Genomic DNA, 24,759 nt, shown 5'->3' on the forward strand with positions numbered 1-24,759 from the left:
GAGAAGTGAAGAAGAGTTTTTATGTTCAGCAGCAACAAAATGGAATATTTTAAAGAGAAAACGCTTTAGAAAATATCATGTACATACCATAAATAAAAAACGAAGTACTTTGGGTGAATTTCATCATTTATATAAGGAACTTAGAAATTATCCGGATCGTTTTTTTTGAATATGTGAGGATGGGTCCACCCACAGTCGACTGTATTTTAGAAAAAATAAGGTCAAAATTAAGAAAACTTTGGAAAAATTGTCATGGAAATCCTATAACCATAGAAGAAAAACTAGTGATTACTCTTAGGCAAGTAATGATTTTATTGAAAAAAAACAACAAATAAATACACATGAAAATAAATGTAAGCACGATTTAAAAAACAAAATATTGTTTAAAAGTAAATAATAAAATAATAACCAAAAATAATGAGTAAAAACAGCACTAAATAATTTTTCTACGTCCATTTTGAAGCTCCGATACTGGAGTTCAGCTAGCAGAAAAATGAAAAATTCAATTCTATCATCTATGCTCGTTTATAGCAGCGCGTATGAGTCACTAGTCGCAGCTTCGTTGTGCACGCTCACATAAGAATGTACTAGGTTATTTTATAAGCGCTGTTGCATCATCACTCCTATCATCTCTGCTCACAGCTCCGTTGTGAACGTACCCTTAGTGAGTTCGATTTCCCTGGTCTAGGACCTTCGATTTAATTTAATGTTTTATATGAGAACTTGGGTATCTATATATATAAAAATGAATGTGTGTCTGTTTGTTTGTTTGTACTCGATAGATTCAAAAACCATACATCCAATCGCCGTGAGAGTTTGGGAAATTATTAGGTATATCCCCGGATTTTATAGGTATATTATAGGTATATTTTTGGATTTTTTTTTTAAATCAGAGTTGGGGTTCTAGGTGCACCCGAACAAATATCCCAAAAATATCAAAATAACATTTAATTAGTAATATCTGTTGAAAGTGTAACCATGAAAACCATGAAAAACAGTTTTTTGCAATTATTAATACGAGAATAATAATTTATTTATTATATAATTAATTTATTGTATAATTACCGAAGATGGTGGAAAATCCATTAAACTAAAAGTACTCAACAATACTATTGACGTTGATAATCGTTGGGTAGTACCATATTCTCCATTACTACTAAAAACGTATAACGCACACATAAATGCTGAGTACTGCAATTCAGTGAAAGCGATAAAATATATTTGCAAATAAGTGAACAAAGGAAGCGATATGGGAGTGTTTGGAGTGGAAAATACAACTGCATCTAACGATGAAGTCACCCAATATCAACTGGGACGCTTCATAAGTAGCAATGAGGCTGTATGGCGTATTACCTGTATATCATTTTCCATTCATGAACGATATTCAACGGTTGTTCATTAAGCTGTACATCTTGAAAATGGACAGCGTGTGTATTTTACATCAGAAAATGTACGTGCAAGAGCAATGTCACCACCGCCAACAACATTAACTGAATTTTTCACATTATGTAGAAATGATATCTTTGCAAGGACACTACTGTATTCTGAAGTAGGGGTAATTTTATTGTTAATTTTCATTTCGATGTATTGTATACATTTGGTCATTAATAAACTATGTTTGAGGTATCAAAACTGCCTTTTTGTTCAAGCACAGCAACGTGTGAACGGGTACAGCTAGTAAAGTATGTTTGCTAGTCGCTTCCGTCTACGATACCTAAATTAGAAGTTGGACGTAAAGTCCGCCTGCGAAAATAAACAGTACTTTACTTTACTATTCTATAAAATCTAATTTTTTTTTGTAGATAATTAATGCGCTAATTTTAGTAAAATTCATGGATACAACTTAATTACAATTTTTATTAAAGAATCATATGTCAACATTTTGCATGTAAGAAATCTAGTTTCTGTAACAACCCTAAAAAGAAGTTATAATTTTTTTTTTTTTTTTTTAGTGTATTAATGAATACAAACAATCATCTGAAACTGTTATGTTACCGTTCAAAAATTATTTCCAAATTAGATTCTTATTACAATTAACAAAGAAACGTCATGTCGAATGCGGTTAAAGAAAAATTATCAGAGTACGAATCTATGAGGCAACGTAATTTTGATAATAACAGAGAATTTCTGAGGTAAACTAGATTTTTTACATAATATGTTTATTTATTTTATAAATTCTCTGTATTTGAGAGATGTGATAAGATAAATTTTGGTTTGCTTGCGTGTACACACAATATGTAGTTGGTATTGGTATAATTATCTGACTATTGTAGAGTATTCTAGTATTCAACATCAGGCGTATTTTTATTTAGGTTTTCACACCAGAAATGCTGGGTTATCCACCTAAAAATCACTTAAAAGCAGACGTTTCCAAAGTTTAATCTCTTATTGAAATTTATAAATGCATCAATTGTTGTAACAAGTAAATGTGGTACATGATAACCCAACGTCAGGGTTGTTTTAATGGAGAAAGCACTCTGTGGTGTCACTTCCTTACAATACTCTTATGATGAGAGTAGATCGCGGGGCCAACTTCTCTTCAATCTTCTTGGAAGATTATCTGGTAATGTGGAAAAAGATAGATGTTCTATTAGATGGTTATGATGAGCTGCTGTAGAGGAATGAAATTTGAGGGAAATGAGTTTTCGCAAGATCTTTAAAGAAAGGGATTTTGAGGTCATTATGGATGGTGAGGTTAGAAATATAGAACGGAGCGTTAAGTAGTTTTCGTAGTATTTTTGACTGTAATGCCTGGAGGCGTAGTGAGTTGGAACGTTTAGTCAATCCCCATATTTCGATGCCATATGACCAAATAGGTCGCAGTAACAGTAGATATAAGAAGAATCTTCTGTTTTGTAGGTTAAGTTTCGGACGTTTGTCAAGCAGTCTGGCCGAGAAGTTTGTAGCGTTGGTTAGTTTCTTGTCTTTTCCAGTCTAGTACGGGGGATTCCATGTCAACCGTTCGCTTCTAGGTACAGTCCATGGTAGCGTACTTTGTCCACAGTTGGTATGGAGTTTGCTTGATGTTCTAAATATTAAAATAAAAACCCTAAATAAAAAATATTAGAGAGAGATATAATCTAAAGTTTAATTATAATCTAAAATATAATTGAGGTTGGTGCCCAAAAATTTGGTTTGCAGGAACAAAAATGTATTTTAAATATTTCATCTAAAGATAATAGTGTTAATTATTAATTGAGGGACGCTAATGACCATCGTTACCGATACGCTAAATAAAAGAGGGACGCAAACGTTCAGAGTTTAAAGAAAAAGTTTGAGAATCGTAGTCATCAGCTTGTTCACGACCTTTCACTTTCTCTAATAACGATCAAAGTAATCGATTATAATTTTTTGGGTCTAAATTTACATCAGAAATGATATGTTGTGAGATTTGTAGCTTTGTTTGTGTTTGCTGCACCGTTTAATGATTGTTCAATCTTAAATTGATAAAAGATAAGTGAAAGCACTGGACCAAGACCTTAGAGAGAACAGATCACTAAAGAATGAATGTGGAACACTCGAATGACTTAAAATTCTCAACAGTTTCTTCAAACTATGAATGTTTACTGTGGTTTTAAGTGAGAAAGTTCGAGTGTGAAAATAGAAAATACTGCCCAATAACTTTAAATAGTTTTGGTAAATTCTTTAGAACATAAAAATACGAACTAATGGACTTTTTTGTTTGTTTGTCTGATTTTCTAGCTAAAGTCGGATTATTTTATTTGTTTAGATATTTAAACATGCAGGAAGTCGTTGACCTGTCCAGTGAAGGAAGGTGAGAAATTAGTAGCGTATATGCTTTACTAATTTTAGTAACATAGACATTGTAAAGTTTTAGTCGTCGTTTTTTAGTAACTGATCGATTATTGCCAATTTCAGTCATGATTTTTTTATTTATTTTTCGCCAAATTATCGACCTAATGACTAGATCATCTTCAGGGCTGTAGAACATATTTTACAATAATTTACATTAATTTGTTGGTATAAAAAAATAATTTACAAACAAATTAATTACCTCATACAATTAAAATTTTGGTTTAAATTTTAAACATTCATGACAATCTGAGCAGAAAAATGGATGTATAATTTGTGAAAGAAAAATAAATAACTTTGAGGCGGTCAGATGCAAAAGTTTTGTTACATTTACAGTTCTTTTTAAGGCAAACGATAAATAACTTACCATCTATTTTTCAGCAACAGTTTAACTGAATTAGGCGCTGAAGGTGATAATCAAAAACCTAAGTAAGTTAAGTTTTTCTTTATTTATTTACTAAATATACCTTTTGATTTCAAAATGTTTCTAAATTCTCAATTTCGAGTTCAAAGAGTATGGTAAAAGGAAGCGGAAGAAATCTTTTTAAGTTTAAATATCTAGTTATAGATATGGAGCGAGTGAAGCGAGGCGAGTGCAACTGCAAATTCCCGAGTGTGAGAAAAATACTTTACACTCGAGTTAAATATTGTATTTTTTCGGCAACCTTTAGGGTTATTAACTAAAAAAAAAAACTAAACAGGAATCACTAGAATCCATTTTAAATTTCTATAAGGTAACACTATAACCTTTTTAACTGTTATAATTAAAAATATCTAATTATTTATTAAAGTATTATTTTTATTTCTATATTCCTTTCAATTTTTATTTTATTTTTTAATATTCGTTTTTTAATTATTTAGTTACGTTAAATAAGCTTATTAAAGTTTTACTGAAAATATTTAATAACAAAACTTCTTATATCAAGGAAGCACAATAAAGTTTTTTCAAGATTAAAGAAAATCTTTATTTTAATTAAAGTTTAATTTTCAATTATAGTTAAAAAATTGTTTATCTTCTAAGTCAAGTTTTGATGCAATCTTATTTCATAATTTCTTGCCAGTATTTATTTATTTTTGTCCTGTGAATGAGAAATTTGCCAAATTTCAGATCTTTTCTAAAATTATTTTTTCAAAAGATAAGATAACCGCTCTGATCGCTGTCAAAACAAAAACTAGTTTGTTATTTACGCTCACGTTTGGTTTTTTAAGCATGTAAATCACGATTCACGCTCCTGACTGGGCTAGACTATAATTTTTTTTATTTAGATAAGTAAATAAAAACAATAAATCAAAGAAGTTATAAACTAATCGTTGAAAGTATGGTTAGGTTCGTAGTTAGCAAATGTGTGAGGCGAAGACTTTGGTGATGTGAAATTCTCTCTTGATCAAACTGGAATAATCATCCTGAGATGATGATCTTTGAATACTCCTTTACAAGTTGATTATTCCTCATCTTCTCACAGGCAGCTGATCACAAAACTCCAACTGTAGTCTGCAGGAAGCCTGGATCTTATCTGTTCAACAGTAAATTTACAATTTTTTAACATTGTGTTGTTTACAGAAAGAGGTACAGAAAATCACCACTACCGCCCACTAGACTAAGAGAATCATCAAGACTGAGAGAACGCCAAAAACGGAAACAAGAAGGGCAGAGTACAGACCCAATCATTCCTCCGGATTATTATGATCAGTTTCAATTGCCATCCAGAGTTAGTTGCTTTATTTTCTTAATGAATGATTAACCTTCAAGAAAAGAGTTTAAGTTTTGTTAAGGTCATTGGTGCCTAAAAACTTCTTCTCAGTGCACTGCCAGTTTCTAGAAAATGTTCTCTCGTATCAGAGAATACTCCATCACTAAACAGTGAGCTGTCGAGGCTGCTGGTGAGAGAAATCTAAGGGTAGCGATGAAATAGGTGCCTACAGTTTGTATTTAATTAATTTTGACTTACGCTCACAACTGGAAAGGAAAAGGTCAAATATCCGGTATAAAGTTTTAGCAAAAAATGACTATTGTAAGGGTGTAATGAGCCAAAAATTGCAAAAAACTCAACTTGAGTACCTTCATTTAGTGAAACATTTCTGAACATTCATTTTAGGAAAAAATATTCTAAAGTCTAGTAATATTATAATGTTTGGAACTTACAGAAAATTAACACAAGAAACAATAACCCCTCACCAATTAGAGACAGTTCCAGCCCTCGTCAAGATCATCATCATCATTTTCTTCATCGTCAAAATCGAGAGAATGTAAGGGACATAACGAATCCAAACAGTGACGAAAGTGTTCAGTTAATAGGTAAATAATCGATACTATTATTCAGCACTTTTATTCAATTCTTTACATCAATATTATGCATTAAGAATTTATATGAATAAATCTGAAAGAATAAGAAGGAATTTTAGCTAAATGGTAAGAATCATTCGATAAAATTATATTTGTAAAATTTGGCTTTTGGTATCGGGGACGTAATTACAGTTTTTATTGAGTCTGATTATTCATTAATGGTGAGGAACACCTGATGAAACTGTTCAGGAGAATATAGATAAACAAGAGCTCCTCTAACAACATTTAGTAAATTGACTAATTCTTAAAAAATTTGGTTTCCTAATCGCACGTTTAAACATGTTTAATTCCTAAACGAGATGGAAGCCCTCAATGTATTCAAATGCCATTTTTGGGCTGGGATATCCGTTTGGGAATCAAGCTCGGGTGTCACTTACCAATTTAATAAATGTAATTTTTTTTTTTTTTTTTTTAATTTTTCAGGGAAGAAGTATGTGATAATTACGTTTTTATTGCTACTAATCGCTACCTCAGAATGGTATAAAAGTAGCGAATGTTGCAGACGAACCGTATCTAGAATGATATTTTACGGAGTTGTTATAGTATTAGCGGTGAATTTGATAAATATGATATTTTTTTCAAAAAAGAAAAGATAAGACATAATATAACTGAAATGCCGCAGAGAGCTGGCTGTGAACTTTAAAAGCAAACAGCAATATGCAAGATTAATTTTTTTTTTTATTAATAAATTATGGCTGTTAAGTAATTAGAAAATTAGCTAAATAGAACATTATTAGCAAAACAATAAATAATAGGAGATTATTATGTATTTTTTATTTAACTTCAGACTTAATTTAACGTCAAATATAGAAAAAGAAGGCTGGAAAAGAAGTTACTATTTCTCAATTACAAAATCGTTGACATTTTTAAAAAGAATTACAACTAGATTCGGGCAAATTACAGCGCCAACAAGGTCTCAACAGCAACCGACCAAAAATCAAGCTGTTTACTTAGAAGAAATGGCTGCCATTTATCTGGGGAACTCATTAAAAAGTGTCGAATGAAAGGTATGAATTGCTTGTGGCAAATGTAAACTTGTTATTCTAAAATTACAAATTGTAATAGAACTAGTCCTAGCAAAATAATTTGTTTACAAAATCATTATGTGACCCTTAAATAAATAATCTGTTTTTAATAGTAACGAAATTTTAATCATTTATGACAAGTAGTTCAAAAGCAAATTGTAGTTTAGGAAGCTTTCAAACTGTAACTAAACTGGATATTGTTCAATTTAATCTTAGAAATCACCATTTTGAAAAACATCTTTACCTTGAATGGTTTTAAAAATATCTTTTGGGGGATACTAGAACTATAATGATCACTGTTCTTACCTGACCTTCGTTGTTGTACCATCAAGCAAGCTACCCAAATGCGTGTAAAGGTGATAACCAATTAGCGAGTGGTCTATGCAAGTGTGCTGAGATTGGTAGAACTTCTATCTCAAACCAAAATCATGTTTTGCGCTACGATTTAGACGAGCAAGGTCATACAGTAGAATTGGTACCCAATTGATTGACCCCATTCCGGATTTAGTTGGCATAGTTTCCCTTTTTGTCTTGACGCTACTGATGGATTCAGAGGTTTTTTCCAAAATGTTTTACAATCAGTCTGTTCCAAGTAAGGGGTTATTTCTGTTGCGCCAAAAGCAATCAAGAACAAATTTCTAAATGTAGTTTATCATTTTACAAATCATAAGGCACCCATTTTTTTTTTTTTTTTTTTGAGTTTGTTGCCTTTCCATATTGTAATGGCCAAACTTAGAGAAGTATTTCCAAAGGGATACATTCTACCATGTTAAATACATAAATATCCTGACTGCTCAATCTCTCTAATTTATCTACACTTATTCAACTCTACAATTAAAGTATGTAGATAAAGATGAAAAGTTGGTATTTTCCTTTATTTGAAGCCATCTTTGTCTTAAAGACACATTCTCTTGTATTCATTTTACCATATTCAGGCTGCCCAGTCGCAAAAGCATTTCTTATTGAAGAGATCCAGATCCTATAGTAAGGTATGTGTCACCGATTACTAAGTAAATAAGTCAAAGAAGCATTATTTATCGAAAACTCCAACCAATACCTTCGTTTGGTCATACTCTTCGATGTAAACCATTATTTTTCATTTAAAACACAAATTACTAAAATTACTATTACTATAATGCAAACAATTCAAGGTAATTCGCACCAATTAATAAGATTTTATGGGATCAATTCTATCTATGATTACACCCAACCCAAAACTTAAAACCTCGCGTATAAAAATGAAAAAGCAACAAATGCAGACTAAATAATTCAACTTTTATCCTTACTATAATACATTTCTTGATAAAGAAAGGATAATAGCTCCGAGAAAGTTTTACGATTCAGATCAATATCGAGACTAGCCAACCTGTAAAATAGAAACAAACCAGTTTATGTCCTGTTCTAATAAACGGAAGCGAGAGATAGATAGCTGATGAAGAAAAACGTACTTCTGCTGTGTATGCTGTAAAGGAAAAAAAAATTCAAAGAAGGGTTTTTCGGACCTTTTCAAGGAGAAGATGGATAAGATCTAAACAGGAATTGAAGGATATGTAATCAGGAACAAGATTTAGTAAGGTTTTAAAACAAAAAAGGAAAAAAGGAAACTAAGATGGAAAGGATTCATGGGATAGATACCATAAAAGGTTTTACTCTGGTCTTCCAGGAAAAAAGTAAAATAGAAAAGTTCTTTGTACTTTATTGGGTTCATTCTGGGACACTTGGGTTTTAATAAATAAGAAGTTACGGACTTTATTATCGTTATTATGATGAACTTTGTTTTAATAATAAATAATTAAAGGTGAAGAACATTTTTATTACATTAATGAATATAGTTAAGAGGGAGATGCTGTGAACTGACTGCTGTAAAAGGTAAAATGGAAATTAGTATAAATTCACTCTTAAAATAAGTACTAAGTATATTGCTGCTATAATCACAATTATATGAAATGCATTACTTAACTACAATTCAGGGAATTCAGTGTTTTATACTGGTGATATGAAGTAAACAGTGTAATTGCTGTAAATGAAAATGAATTACTACCAAAACAAGTCAAGGACCTCCGAAAAGAAGTAAGGTATAAGAAATTCTTGGTTGTTATGGGCATAAAACTTATTCTAATTTGATAGAAATATTCTGTAACTTATGGAGCAGATTCAGTTTATACCAATAAGAAGTTAAATTCCATAATTAGACTTGTATTTTCGTTTGATTTATTGGAAAAATGTACTTCTCAAACAATTTGAAGCATAATCATATTTCTAAAGAAAATGGAGAAAAATCTAACTAATTATCACCTACCTTTAATAAATATTTAATTGCCAAAAAGTAGTTTGAATTAGTTACTGATTACTTTGCATTATATTACGAATAAAGTAGCCCTTCGGCATCAGATATCTCTGACAACAGGATGTTCAAGTGACTGTGTTGACTAGGAGACTGACCAAAAACCTATTTTAACGACCAACTCTCTGCTTATATTACAATCTCTCACAACTAATGACAACTCTCCGTCGTCTACAACCAAGCAAATTCTCCAATATAGAAAAACTCCTCACCCGCTAAGACTTGCAGACAATTCTTTGCTGCTTAATCTTCAGTCTTCATTCCTCATTCCGACGTACAAGACTCTCAACATACTGAAAATATTCTCAAAAAAATGGACATCCCTCTAAAACTTTCACATTAGTAATTTTGAAACAAAATGAAACTTAAAAAATAGTGTATATATTTTTTTAATAAAAAGGATTAAAACTAATTAACATACAGTTTCATTTTGTTTAAATCATTCTTCAGCAACCTCAATGTCTTCAAATTCTTGAACGTCAACAACATTAGAAGCTGGTGGATTACATACGTAACATATTTTATCAATATCAGCCCAACATTCATTGCAATATAAATATAAACATCCAAGGCACTCATGGAATAATTTTTCACGCTTTTCTTTATTATTAGGTTCCGCGTGGCCACATATAAGACATTTTCTTTTAGCGTCAGAAAACCAACCTAACCAGCCGAACATTTTTGGATGTCTCAGGCGTAACATTAATAGAATGCTAATGTCTTGCTGTAAAAAAAAGGTAATGTTTAGTAAATGTGATTACATTTACTTTAAATACGAGGGGGTACCCAAAAATAACCGGAATTGCGTTGCCGCGCATGGAGCTTATGTAGTACGCATTTCTGCCGCTAGACGTGTATAGCGCAATTCCTTGCCAGTTCAGTCCTGCCTGTGTTGTCTGCCTGGCTCGTTCTGTTCATCTGCAGTGATCTTTTTTCGTTTTTTATGATGGCAAGTTTAAGTGAACAACGTGCAGCTCTGAAATTTTGTTTTCTACTCGGCAAAAATGCTGCTGAAAGTGTTTTAATGTTGAAAACAGCTTACAAAGATGACGCTATGGGAAAAACTCAAGTATACGAGTGGTTTACTCGGTTTAAAAATGGCGACATGTCGATTGATGACAAACCTCGTTCTGGACGTCCATCAACTGCCCGAATCGACGAAAATGTTGAAAAAATTCGAGAGCTGGTGTTCAAGACCGTCGACAGACAATTGATCAACTTGGAGCTCGGTTCAGCGAATTTTAACGGAAGATTTGGGGATGAAAAGGGTTGCTGCCAAGTTTGTTCCTCGAGTTCTGACTGACAATCAAAAAGAACATCGAGTTGAAACATGTCGTGCTTTGAAACAACAGCTTGAAACTGATCCAGACTTTCTGTCAAAGGTCATTACTGGTGATGAGTCATGGTGCTATGGTTATGACCCAGAAACAAAGCAACAGTCGAGCCAATGGAAGACGTCATCTTCACCCCGACCAAAAAAATGTCGTCAAGTCAAGTCAAACATCAAAACAATGCTGATTTGCTTTTTTGATGCCAAAGGCGTAGTCCATTCAGAGTTTGTCCCCCCAGGTCAGACCGTCAATCAAACCTTGTATTTGGAAGTTTTGATAAGATTGCGCAATAGTGTTCGCCAAAAAAGACCCGATTTGTGGCAAACAGGAGACTGGTTCTTCCACCACGACAATGCACCTGCACACACAGCCATCTCTGTTACACAGTTTTTGGCTAAAAATGGCATGGTTCCGCTGCCCCACGCACCTTACTCGCCTGACCTGGCTCCGTGCGTCTTTTTCTTATTTCCACGCATGAAAAAGAGCATGAAAGGTCACCGATTTGACAACATTGAAGAGGTCAAGAAAAAAACGAAGAAGGAGCTGTCAGCCATTTCTAAAGATGACTACAAAAAATGTTTCGAACAGTGGAAGCACCGGTGGGACAAATGTATTAGTTGTAATGGAGAGTATTTTGAAGGGGATAAGGTTGTTCTGTAAAAAATTTGTAAATAGCTTTTAAAAAATAATTCCGGTTTTTTTTGGGTACCCCGTCGTAGGTTAAATAGGTGTAAACGATTATTTGGGCAGATCAGTATTGGTGATCGCCCGGAGGCGCCCAGTCTGTAGCGTCTTCGAAATGTGCATCTCTGTTGTAGACGCTGCCAGAGAAAAAGTCTAAGAACCCAGTAAGTACAAGTGAGAAAATGGATTCCAATTTCTATTCTCAGAACTTCTGTTTTATTTGCAGTCCAAAAATAATTGGTCTGCACTTATATATTTGGATTTATGCATTTCCTTCTCAAACTAAAACCTCCTCTACCCATAAACAATTCCAAGTGTCGGTGTGGGATTTGTCCCCAGAATATAAACATTAAATGTTGATCAATGTAAAGAGAAATACTGAAACCTACTTACAACTACTTTATTTTGTTTAACCATTCTTTGTACTTTTGCTTGCATGTACTTGAAGAAACCAATGCGTGCTTTCATGGTCATGTTGTAAAGATGAAGTACTCTCTTCTTTTCCTGCTGTTTAATAACAAACAATAAAGTAAATTAATATCTCTTTCTGTTCAGAAATGTATGGAAAATTATTAACTTACTTTTGGATAGAAATACGAACAAATGAACCAACTTATTCGTGATGAATAGCCTTCAACTATCGTCAAAATGAATACAAATAAATACATTCCATAGATTTGTCGAATGCTTTGAAGACTCAGTAGTTTGGGCTTTGGTAAACATCCTGCAATAATTCATGATGATTATGGTATTATAAGTGGGGAGCAGTGGCAAAACGTATTAGAATAAAGAATATTTTAAACCAGAAGTAGAAGTGGTATCTGGCCACACTTGTTCGGAGCAGGGGCGGCTTAACCTATAGTGCAGGGTGTGCAATGCACACGGGCGCCGTGGCGCCCCCTGAGACAGCTAAGAGCATCGTCTTGGACCATCATGGTACAACAATGATATGACAGAAGCGGCCAGCCAGCGCGGTGGCGGCAGTTATCAAACGCGATAACTTAGTTAATAGTTATAGCCGCGGGTGGGGGGGGGGGTCAGGCCTAGGGGGCGCCAGGGTTTCATTGCACACGGGCGCTACACGAGCTAGAGCCGCCCCTGGTTCGGAGGCTCTTGATGTCTTTGTAAGTAAAGTATACAGCCCTACAATTTAGTTAGTAGAAATGCCTAATTTTTAGGCGGGCTTTACGTACAACTAGGTAATTAGGTGTCGCGGACGGAGGCAGATAGCAAACATACTTTAAATTATTTATATTAAAAACCATTGAATAAAATCCAAGCCCTAGACCAGGGGTCGGCAACCCGCGGCTAGCGAGCCGCATGCGGCTCTTTTATCCAAATTGTGTGGCTCTTCAGCCTGCCCAAAATATATTGTATATTTCCATTTTATTGAAACGAATGAAAATTCCATTTATTAAAAGGTATTTTTTCAAAAATAATTTTAAATGTGATAGGTTCGAAATTGAATAGAATTATACTATATCAAAATAAAGTACTTGATTTATATTGTAAGACTGCCGCCTTTTCATTCGTTAAGTTATTATTTATTTGTTTATTTACTTTGCAATACATGAAAATAAATATATAAAACATTTAAATGTTATTGAATATCACAAAATAATAATTTGCGAGTACAAATGATCTACAGAGTTTTTTACATTATCATCCTTGCGGCTCTTGGTAAGATTTATTAAAATTATTTAAGGAAAAATGGCTCTCCACTTAAAATAGGTTGCCGACCCCTGTCCAAGGCCAAAAATTGAACCCGGCCCTGCTGCTCGGCTACTGTGGTGCCTCAATGCAGAATGTAATCATACACAAATAACCCACAGGGTACCCCAAGAAATCTAGCTCTGCTTTAGGATGCCACAGGCAATTTCTAACTCATCTCCTGCACGCTTATTTGCAACTACACATTGCACACATTACAAGTGAGTACATTCTACGTATAATGCCTGACATCTAAGGAAGCCATAATAGATATTTTAGCCAACAGTAGATTTGTTTTTTGAGCAACTCCCTTCTCTTATCCTTGATTGAGCTCAGCCATTGCTGTTGTAAAGTTAATATTATTTCCAATCACTTTTTGACCCGTCTTGTTTGATTAAATATTTATATTATTCTATTGCAAAATAATTAACAGGCACCTTTCTCAAAAATACCCAATTATCTAGGAAAAACATCGACCAAAGATTCGTTGTAAGTGCATCACATACCTACCATGATTAGCTGCAATGCAAGAAGCCTGGTGGACAAAGCTGGGGCATTTCGGAAGATGCTCATTCACGTGGAATTTCTAAATTGTACTTTGATTGGCTGTGCCCCACTCACAGTTAAACGGTTATCTAAAGAGGGAACAACTTAACAACAGGGCATTTAACGAGGGCACGTTTTATCTTTATAAATACTTGAAGAGGTACAATCTTCTCATTTAATTGGACACTTTCGGTACTCAGAACTACACTGAACACCAGGGAGAAGATTGGTGCCAAAATCAGGGAGCAGAACGGAGGGAATGAATTACTTTTTTAAAATAATTACAATGATTTTTAAATAATTATGATATACATATAATTTTTATCCTGAAAAACGGCAGTAAGACGTAAAATTGAACATTAAAGAAAAGAGATTTAGGACCAGTCTTGAATTCATTACACTCTAGATGTAGATATATATTTTTTAATAATTGTTTAATAATTAACGTTAATGTTTCGCCCAGAATATGGAATAATATCAATTACTTATTTTCACTAAATACAGTACTCACTTTCATTGCTGTATACCTTGTTAACACTTTTATTTATATTAAATCCACCCACAACTGAACGTACAATCGATGCAATCAATCCTGTACCATGTACAGAAATAATCAACACATGGCTACCTGAAATATGCAATCAATAATCAACACATAGCTACCAGAAATATGCAATCAATAATCAACACATGGCTACTTAAAATATGCAATCAATAATTTATATTGAAAGAAAATATTCATTACCTTGGCCAATCCCATTTCTATTTCTCTAAACAAACTATCTCTCACTCTAGTTGAATTGTACTTACCAACTTGCTCGAAATCGATTTTGGCATGCTGTTGTACTAATAGTAATGTCTCATAAAATACACGATCAATTAATATTATCGTCGTAGCTGTCATCATTTCTAATGCAAGTTTAATTGTATTTGCTGTCTGTAATTTGATATTGATTAAATTTTATCAATTGCTGGCTCTTGCTTCTAAAAAGTGTTGTTTTTCTATTAAAAAATATTTATAAGAAAGAATTACCAGTTGATTACTATACTTTAGATGCTGAAAGATAATACTCCTTGAGTTTTTACTCATTACTCATTAAAGTTAATAATAAAGAGTAAATACTCGAACCGTGATGATTATTTAATTGCATATTATTTTTTTTTATCTAGTTGGTTTTACAAATTAATAATTCGTAGTTTAGAAAGTATAGCATCTCTTTACAGTCTCCTTTTTAGGGAGCAAACATTTTTAGTTGACATTGGATTTTACGTCCCTAATAACCACCAGTACTTTAGCCTACTAGGCAGCTTTGTTAAAAGGAAAATTATTTTGAATTACATGCTCTAGATCTAGAATAAAGTAACTTAAAAGGTTACAAAAGGCTGACGCTTTCCATAGCCACAAGCACTTGCCAAGATCTTCACTCCAGTTTGTGATTAGTGCTTGATGTAATTGGGATCCTGAAGGCTGGTTACCACCCAGAGTTATGGAAGGTGTATATTGACACCGTCAATTTGTCTCCCATTAACGAGATCTACTCTTAATCTCTACTTAACAATGTAGATGAAAAACTTAATAAGGAACTGAAGATAAAAAAAAATAAAAATGATGTAAAAGAGTTCACCGAATAAGAATACTGGACCGCCCAGATGGAACAGCCGGGTTGATGACAGGAGGTGATTTTTTCAATAAGGAAAACAGAATGAGGTACTAACACTAGTTGTAGGGCCAAGAAGCAGTCATAGAATTGATTAGAAACTTGAGTTCTAATTGGTTGGAATAACAACAATACTAGCCGTAATGAAATTAGTAACCTCAACATCCCAGAAATTGTAGGAAAATTGTTAAAATTCATTAAAAACATCTCCCAATATGTCTTCTTCTCACATCTGTGGAAGGATCAACTCAAAATAATAAAATAAATAAACTCAGCGGTTATTGCCTTGGACGTCCCCTTGGAAATCCCAGTTTCGAATCTAACACTTATACTTTCCCTTTCTGTTACTTACAGCTCATTATCCAGTAATGGATAGTTGTCTGTAATGAGAGAAGATAATGTAAGAGACGATTTGTGACCAAAGTAAAATAAAAAAAATAATAATCACCAATCGGTTCATTTCAGTCGAATGAAATTTTAATGAATATGGATTTATTAGTTTTTGTTTTTCCATTTTCTTTAGCGGTAATAAAGTATGTTTTCCATTTTTAAAACGTCTTGCGTCGATTTTCTTAAAGTATTTTGTTATATATATATTTTGATGTTCTATATCTCGTAAATATTTTTCATGGAAATCTTGTGCACTGAAATTTCCATTCCTTTTTTTAATTTTTCTTTGACTCGAGATAGATATAATAATATAAAACAAATTAAACGTTTTAAGTTATAAAAATTAGCATTTTAAGAAATGGTGGAACGTTGAAAGAAGAAACAAATATTAGTCAATCAAAAGACCCGTAACAGATAAATGTTCTTGCAAAGATACGACCATTACACATCGATAGAAATTACTAGTATCGGGAGAATGTCATCCCAACCAGAGAAACTTGCTGATTACGATCAAAACTTTCTGAGATGGGCTTCGTTTTCAATGAAATGAACATGATGATAAAGTAACTTTTAAAGAGTCACCAGAAAGCAGCTCGGCTAGATTGCAAATGAAAATTTTGTGGTTAAGTTGATGGAGGAGAAAATAGGGTTCTAGTGTGAAATGACAAAGTCGAGAATCTGGGCTCGAGACAGATACGTATGGTGGATTGACTGAAAAGACTGCCGATTGTCGGGTTAAGTAAAGCTTCTATTATTACTTTAGAGAATAATTTTAGAGTAAAGGGACTATTCCGAATAACTCGAGTGTTCACATTTTTTTAACCATAATTTTGAGAACTGTTTCCTGATACAAATAATGTTTCTCATCAGAAAAGGTCCAGATTTTTTTTAAATAGAAGTGTAAACAAAAAAATATTTCAATAGTTCAGGCTGTGCCCCACACAGCGCTACTTTCCAAGAGACGTTTAAAGTGAAAGAAATAAATTACAATTACTTTTGGAATAAACTGATCAACGAAAATCAAAGTATGTCGACTTACTTCAGTATTATTCTAATAAATACAAATACAAGAATCCTTTTCAGATAAAGTATAATTATTTCCACAAAACCTCTTTTCTGTTGAAACGCTCTGACAACTGCTTGGGCCGTATCACTAGCGCCGCGTATATCCAACTAAGAAAATAAAAATAATATAAATTAAAAAAAATAAAAAGAAAGAAAGAAATATTTTGTAAAGTCAAATACCATAAGATCTTTAAAAATATCTCTCAGAATGACTTTACAAAGTGCTGCATTCTAACGGTTTAATAAGTAACTTACTGGTATGTTGGGTCGTTCAATTTTATACTGAATGTGTCCACCCTTGAATTCTTGTGACAATCTGTCTCGTGATTTAATAATGTACTCGTAACCACTGCCGAAACCACTGGATAGTGATCGTGATGGATCGCACACATTGTCACCTCCTACAGCTGTTTCATTTTTAATAACAAACACACACAAAGTTACAATTTAAAAAGTAAAACTAATGTTAGTCTACTATATTTTTAGAAATAATTTTAAAGCAGATTATATGTAAGTACATTATATTTTTGATTAAATTTATGTAATATAGAATTTTCAAACTGAACGAGAGAAACCATATTATGGAAAGAATATATGTAGCTGAGATTTTCTGGAAAGTTCTAGAAAAGAGAAGATTCAATTTTTAAATGAAATATACCTGTAACGACGTCACAAATAAATGTTAATTTCATTGGCCAACAGAGTATCCAAGCAGTTCCCCAAGGAACATTATTGTAACAATTGTCATGTGCTTTTTCAAACATTTTCCGACAATTGGTTCCAGCCGCTGATATCACATCTTTTTTTTAAAAAAAATTAAATTTGCATTTTGAAACTAATTTTTAAATCTAAACTCAAAATTAAAAATCTGTTAAAACTTACTATCGCAACGGTATTCTAATTTTTTAAAATATTTTTTTTCATAAGCTTCAAATGTTTTATTATTGAACTTAGTATCATACTTTTTCTCAATTGCTTCGGATCTTTTAGTGTCGTTCTAAGGAAAAAGTGGAGATTATCCAAAATTAGTAGTTAATCTTTGTTTATTAATGGCTTAACATACAAGTGCAAGCGATTATTGTGGTGCATATCATCTCCAAAATTCGTCTTAAAAATAACTCCTTAATTCCTCCTATAAAAACCGATGCATTTTGAATTTAACCTTTCTCGCAAATCAATCTTAAGAGAATCTTAAGTTGAGAATTTTGAATCTTAACTTGAGATACATACAGGGTGTCCCAAGCTATATGGATAACGACTTTTTCTCGGAAACTAAGATAGCTAGAAAAAAACTAAAAAATACGTGTTCCCTTAGTTTTTTGTTAGGAATCCAAATTTAATTTGTAAATTTTTTTCGGTGCTTCCAGAAGCGAGATACAGGCACCAACTTCATTTTTTCAAATGGGAAGGTGCGGTTTTTATTTCAGAAATAGATTCCTCTATTTTTTTTTAAAGAAACTTTTACTCGAACGGTTTTTTTCTATGAGCGATATTTTAGAAGTTATGAATGAAAACATGATTCTTGTAAGAAATGTCAAAATGATAATATTATAACGGTGTTTTCATTGAATAAGAAGAAAAGTACTATTTTATCATAAATTTTACTCCTCATTAATATTACAGATCATGCTCGAACTGGCCGTATTGATGTAACACCATCAGGCGTGTAAAGAGATATCTCGATAGGAAATTTGGTGGGCGCGTTACATCAATACGGGGGGAATTCAGTGGCCACCTCGTACACCGGATTTGACACCTATGGACTATTTCCTTTAGGGATACCCGAAAAACAAGGTGATTATTCATAATTTTTTGATTTCTTTTTTTATTTCTGCTTATCTAAAAGCATTTCTAAATCTAGGTGCATCAGAATCAAGCCGGGATGGCATCTGTAGATGAACTAAAGCAGAGAATAATAGATGCCTGTAACTCGGTTAAAGCCCAATCTATTTCTTTGGCAGTAAGGGACAATTGACAGGAAAGAGCATGTCTATGCATCTCTAATGGTGGAGGCCATTTCGAGCATGATCTGTAATATTAATGAGGAGTAAAATTTATAATAAAATAGTACTTTTCTTCTTATTTAATCAAAAAACCGTTATAATATTATCATTTTGAAATTTCTTATAAGAATCATGTTTTCATTCATAACTTGTAAAATATCGCTCACAGAAAAAAACCGTTCGAGTAAATTTTTCTTTAAAAAAATAGAGGAATCTATTTCTGAAATAAAAACCGCACCTTCCCATTTGAAAAAATGAAGTTGGTGCCTGTATCTCGCTTCTGGAAGCACCGAAAAAAATTTACAAATTAAATTTACAAAAAACTGAGGGAACACGTATTTTTTAGTTTTTTTTCTAGCTATCTTAGTTTCCGAGAAAAAGTCGTTATCCATATAGCTTGGGACACCCTGTATAATAATATAAAAAACAAACTTAACGTTTTAAGTTATAAAAATTAGCATTTTAAGAAATGGTGGAATGTTGAAAGAAGAAAACTTAGTCAATCAAAAGACCCGTAACAGATAAAAGTTCTTGCAAAGATACGACCATTCCACATCGGTAGAAATTACTAGCATCGGGAGAATAGTTTTTACTTTCTCTCACAGTAGGAGAAGGTGCTAGAGCATGCTAAAGTATCCACTTTTTTTTTTTTTTTGAGAATCTCTCGAAAATAGGACCTCGAATTTTCTGACGATTTCGTGTGTCGTTACCTACTCACATTTATTTTTATACATTTATTTTACGGAATTTCTCGGCTTCCCAATTAGGTTAATCAAATAATCTCTCTGTTCTGATAAATTGTAATTTAGGATTTTCCTCTGCCCAAAATTTTAGGATAACTTATTACGTTATTAATTGATATTGTCCAATAATTGGTAACAATACTGGGCACCGCACTAAGTGGCTTCGCTTTTGCGGAAAACGCTTCAAATGAAAGTACTAAGAAGATCGTCACAACTGATGATAAAATCGAGACTGACCGAGAGAAAGCGAGAAAAAAGAGCAAGTCTTATCCAGGTAGAAGACCGACTTCTGCAGTAGTCGTTGTGTAGCAGTTAACCATTGACAGCAAAAAAGTATGCAGGATTCCCTGATTTTTAGTTCAAAACGCTCCCAAGACTTTTAACTTTGATACGTTTTCAATACTTCCACTTGTCAGTTGTAAGAGGAAATAAATCTAACTCACCATAGCTGTATCTAAATAGTCATTCTCTTCTTTCAACGAGTTCACCTCTCCATCATCTTCCATTTCGTACTTTATCGGCTTCACTACGCCTTTAATTGAATTCAATGTTTCCTTTACTTCACTGGTGTCTGCCTTCGCAAAGAAAACAATACTTAGCAAATAATATCTATTTTTCTTTTTCTTATTACAACAATTAGAGCATTACTTACTTTTAAATTCATCAAAGCATTCTGAAATGGTTTAAACATCAGTACATACTTAGTTTTAGTAAGATTATAAGTTAATGAAGTAGTACATGCAAATGTGCGCACAACTTCGGCTGCGTTGGTAGTCAGATTTGCTACAGGTCCAGCGATTATGTAAGCAATTGCTAACGCTCTTAGCGTACTTCGTCCAGTTTTACTTCCAAAGTTTGGAAAAGTTAGTAATACGGTACATCTAAGCTGAAAGTTATACTTTAATGAATATCAAGCGCTAAATATGCTATTATTAGAATAGATGAATGTTTTTCTTGAAAGGTAACAATTATTACCGAGGAAGTACTGCAATGGAGCAGCTTGGTATTTTCAGTATTCAACGGGAATAAATAAGCACACGTTTTGTGGTCCTCAGAGATTTAAAAAATGGCCTTTACTAAATAATCTCTTTGTATGTAGTCATCTTAATTCAAAAAGCCGAAAAGCGCTTACAGTTCAAATTTGGTATTTTGTTTAGGTTTCAACAGGGGCCTTTGCAATAAGATTTGATCAAAATCTATTGTATCACTTTTTCACTCGAATGGTTGTAAAACACTTCGACTTGTGTCGCCAGTATTCTATACATGCAATAAAAGAATCACTTTTCGCTCTAATGTGATATTAGACCCACAAATAATCGAAAAAAAGGAAGTATTATTCCAACTCCCAGGTATGTTAGAAAAGAGTGATTAGTCACCTAAATTTTAATTTAATCAGATTCCGCACGGTTGGCCAACAATAATAGAATAAATGGCTGATCTCCAGCTGTAGAACTGGACGATTAAGGAAAGAAACACATCTACAATTGGACGAAAAGTTGAAGGGAGAAAGAGGAAGCGGCTAGCAAAAGCTTGGGGACTTAGCCGGGAACCCTAATTGGTCTTTACATTTTGGAAACTACAGCTTAAGTTGGTTCTCCTGAGTTCTAATCCCAAAAAGCAGCCAAAATGAGCCCTAAGCAGGAATCTTTCAAAATCTGATCTAGTTTGTAAAAGTAGAGAGTGATCTTTCACACTCAAGCAGGTACCTCACGAATAATTTGACTTCAAACTAATGGACAGCTTCAATAAGTACTAGACAAGCACCTTACCGATTGGAGAATCATACCAAGTGATCCAGTCTGCAAGCTTGAAGCCACCTTCAGCGGATCTGATACGAAATGTAGGGTTTTCCTCCTATTCATGACCTTCTTAATACCAGCTTTATTATGATGATTATTATTTTTTTTAATTTATTTATTTGTTAAATTGCACCATCGCTAGATATACAATAAGTAACAATGACAATAACTGACCACTACAAACTCACTAATTGAGAGGAGAAGTTACCCAGTGATAACACTCCCTAAGTCGTCTCTAGGATTAGCTACTCTCTTCAGAAGAGAGAAAATCGCGAGGCCACTGGCGTTTTAATCGTCTGGAGGATGATCTGGATGGTGATGAGATGATAAATGGCGGACAAGAGAATTGGAATGAGAGTGCAAGTTCTGATGAAAACATTATTTTAATAAGAGATTTATTACAGGACTCCCAGTTAATATTTTAACGGTTGGACGGTATTGTTCTTTATCTGGTAAATTTAAATTTAATAATGGTATTTAACGAAACACTACAGTAAACAGATTTAGTGATTGAATATTCATCTAAGAATATGGTATCCATTTTGTTTGTGATTGGTTAACAACTAAATAACTTCTGCCTTACCTGAGATGACACTGCACATCCAAATCCCAACAATACAGCCGTCAGTGTGCCGAGAATATAAGTTGATACTGGCTGGATATCCAGCTGAGTTATAACCAAATTGTAGAAGGCTGTGGAAATAAAACTGTTCGTCAAACAAAATTGATGCGACGATAAAATACCACCAGGGCTTATTATTGTTTCATAGAAATAACTCCCAACAAACTTTCTCACCATATCCAAGGGAAATTCCATAAAAAAAGCCAACTATTCCTTTTAATACACGATATTGATCTCTCGCGCTGAACAATAATCTGTTGCACAATGGACAGCAAACTGCTATCTTCTTCCACCCTGAAAATAAGGTAAGAAAATATTTCTTCCTTGAAAATTTAGTTAAGCAGGATGCTAATTATGGGTAAACAAAATAGACATAATGAAACTAAAGCCTTATTATTTTTTAACTAAACAATTAAATTAAGATTGTGGAATCCAATTTATACAATTTTGACAGGAAATTCGATTCCTAATCAAACCAAACTTGATTATTTAAACTAACTATCAAGACAAGTTTGCATGTCGTTTTTCTGTTTTCGCTTATTAATAAATAAACCATATTTCATTTTCGATATAAGAATAATATTTTGTGAAATCTTGAATTATTAAAATTTATTAGATCGTTAGATTAGTATTTTACCTAATTAACAACATTTGTGTGTACATTATTTACAATAAACAGTGTTTGTATAATAATTATTAGTGCACTTGGCAACAGTGTTTCTTATAAGCTGTGAGCGTGTACGTGCGCACATAAATTTTAAACATGGCGCACATGAAAAATATTGGCGCGTACAAAAAGTTTTGTAAAGTTTATGCAGAATGGTTAAAACCAAAAGACAGGAGAGAAAAGTTATAAAATAAATGCCATTAATAAAAAAATGTAATCCTTAATTCTAAAATTGTTCAATAATAAGTGATTGTGAATTGTTGTTCTTGTTTGTTTGTTTTGACAAATGTTTTAATTGAAAATAATTAGAAGCAGACAACGTTTTTTACATTGTAAGTATTCAAATTTTCTTATTTTTCATTTGAATGGAAAAGGGAAGCCACAGTAATCAGCTAAATTCTGTCTTCACAAACTAATGATCTGACTTGATTTTAGGGTAGCTTTTTCATTGTGTTCCGTTTTAATATACATATGTTGTACAAGTGGTATGCTGTAAGATCGAGTCAATGCATATAAGTAGGAACAAAATTTGGCCGAATAATAATACTGTTCTTGTATTGTCTTTTTTATTATATGCGCTTTTTTAAATTGCCGCACAAAATTTGTTTATTTTGGAATTAACTGCACTCACTTAAAAAAGTGTGCACACTGGCCACAAAAAATTAGAGGGAACACTGCATGGCAACCAGAGTCTAATATAATCACCATCGCTTATGAGGTGGAAATAAAAAAAAAGTTGCTACAAAAATCCTTAGAACCGAAAACTTCTTTCCAGGATCCGGTTTTATTTTTAATCAACAATTTTAAAATCCATTAACACTTAGTAAAAATGTTTGAACAGTTTCTCAGATTAATTTGCTTACATAAATATTCTTATTCCTCTTTATTCATTTTTATGATTTATTACATCTCCAGCATGTATTTAAATGTTAGCAGAAAAAAATATTTCTGAATGTTATACTCACAATTCGGCATATATTTATATTTATTACTTCCGCGTTTCATTTTTCTTCCACAAATTTAAATGAAAGAAAATTAATGATGATGGTCTTATGAACTGAAAAGTCTACAAATAAACTATAGAAAATAACCAATAGCAGTTACTATCAGAAATTCTCTTGTGTAGCGATAGTATCTTTATTTTTGTAACTAAGGAACTCGAGACAAATTTAAACTTTACAGATGTGAATATTACTTTGAATTAAAGGTATAAATTCAAATCAAATAAATTTGTTATTAGCTTAAATCTACAAGATAAAATGCACAATAGAGTAGGCAAGCTCTGTTGAGTGAACCGATAAGTGGTGCTATCTTTTGAATGCTTTGTAAACTAAAGTCTTTATTTTAATTATTTTTGTGTTTTAATTTATTTATTTATTTATATTATTTTTTTCCTTTATTTCCTTTATTATTTCCGTAGAAAATTTATCATTTAAATAAAATGAAACTTAAAGAGACAAATCTTAATTTATTATTGATTTACAATTGCCCAATTAATAAGTATAAATTTGTCCATATAACTTGAGATAGAAAACTAGAAAAATATTTATAAAAATGATATTATTATTGATTTTGAAATGTGAATGATGAAAATATAAACTCAAAAATACAGCATTACATAGATAATTATGATGAGATCTAGAAAAAATAATGTGATATTTAAGAAATATTAAATAAATACCTAAAAACTAATATAAATTCAGGAATCACCTTCTCCTGACCATACTTACATTTTTGTTTTTCTTATCGGTATTTGGTTTAAAGTATCCAATTAATTTATGAATAAAGTTTTGGAAACCTTTTAGCGTAAATTGAAAAAATAAACAAGTAGCTATTTTCATTTTTGTTTGATTCGAGAGAGAAAATGAGTATACTGTAGAGGAGGAGTTTTACAAAGAAAATGTGATAGATAAGTTGAAGATAATAATGGGGATTTTTCCCTCCCTGAAAATGGTTTTGCTTTAATTAAAGGGAACAAGTATAAAATTGTGGTTCTACTATCATTCTTTTACAAA

General features: G+C 32.5%; 3 protein-coding genes across 9 annotated transcripts in view; 2 read left to right on the forward strand and 1 right to left on the reverse strand.

Moving 5' to 3' along the window:
- LOC141460656 (uncharacterized) overlaps window positions 1–6,919 on the forward strand; it is a 96,543-nt gene extending 89,624 nt beyond the window's left edge. Inside the window, exons 1-6 of one of the 4 annotated variants that reach the window (XM_074140874.1) lie at window positions 1,889–2,132; window positions 3,731–3,775; window positions 4,201–4,242; window positions 5,375–5,522; window positions 5,959–6,109; window positions 6,581–6,919. In XM_074140874.1, the coding sequence (XP_073996975.1) occupies window positions 2,050–2,132; window positions 3,731–3,775; window positions 4,201–4,242; window positions 5,375–5,522; window positions 5,959–6,109; window positions 6,581–6,753 (642 nt within the window). In that variant the 5' untranslated portion in view covers window positions 1,889–2,049 and the 3' untranslated portion in view covers window positions 6,754–6,919. Of the gene's footprint in view, window positions 1–1,888; window positions 2,133–3,730; window positions 3,776–4,194; window positions 4,243–5,374; window positions 5,523–5,958; window positions 6,110–6,580 lie in introns of those variants that run through there. The other 3 variants (XM_074140873.1, XM_074140875.1, XM_074140876.1) reach the window with 3 other exon arrangements.
- Window positions 4,754–23,911, reverse strand: snky (ubiquitin protein ligase sneaky). Of its 4 annotated transcripts, none has more exons than XR_012462272.1 (16): window positions 23,710–23,910; window positions 22,252–22,371; window positions 22,039–22,148; window positions 20,309–20,542; window positions 20,100–20,231; window positions 17,793–17,907; window positions 17,569–17,709; window positions 17,166–17,317; window positions 16,885–17,018; window positions 15,904–16,099; window positions 14,608–14,734; window positions 14,309–14,425; window positions 12,123–12,265; window positions 11,935–12,048; window positions 9,739–10,250; window positions 6,052–6,191 (listed from the first exon to the last, which is right to left on the reverse strand). XR_012462272.1 is itself a non-coding variant. In XM_074140858.1 (16 exons), exons 1-15 carry the CDS (start codon window positions 23,747–23,749, stop codon window positions 9,966–9,968), a joined length of 2,160 nt encoding a protein of 719 aa, XP_073996959.1. In that variant the 5' UTR covers window positions 23,750–23,910; the 3' UTR covers window positions 6,758–9,851; window positions 9,948–9,965. The 4 variants fall into 4 exon arrangements, 3 of the variants coding, with proteins under 3 accessions (XP_073996960.1, XP_073996959.1, XP_073996958.1); XM_074140858.1 differs by lacking the exon at window positions 6,052–6,191 and having other exon boundaries at window positions 6,758–9,851; window positions 9,948–10,250; XM_074140859.1 differs by lacking the exons at window positions 6,052–6,191; window positions 9,739–10,250 and adding an exon at window positions 4,754–5,327 and having other exon boundaries at window positions 23,710–23,911.
- The window catches only part of LOC141460647 (dual 3',5'-cyclic-AMP and -GMP phosphodiesterase 11A-like), a 247,818-nt gene continuing 245,923 nt past the window's right edge, over window positions 22,865–24,759 (forward strand). The window contains exon 1 of the mRNA XM_074140854.1: window positions 22,865–23,076. The gene's annotated coding sequence lies outside the window, so the exon portion shown is untranslated. The remainder of the gene's footprint in view (window positions 23,077–24,759) is intronic.

This window comes from Rhodnius prolixus, unplaced genomic scaffold (assembly GCF_049639745.1).
Source record: "Rhodnius prolixus isolate KJV_2025 unplaced genomic scaffold, Rpr scaffold_6, whole genome shotgun sequence".
In the NCBI taxonomy this organism is placed as follows: Eukaryota; Metazoa; Arthropoda; class Insecta; order Hemiptera; family Reduviidae; genus Rhodnius; species Rhodnius prolixus.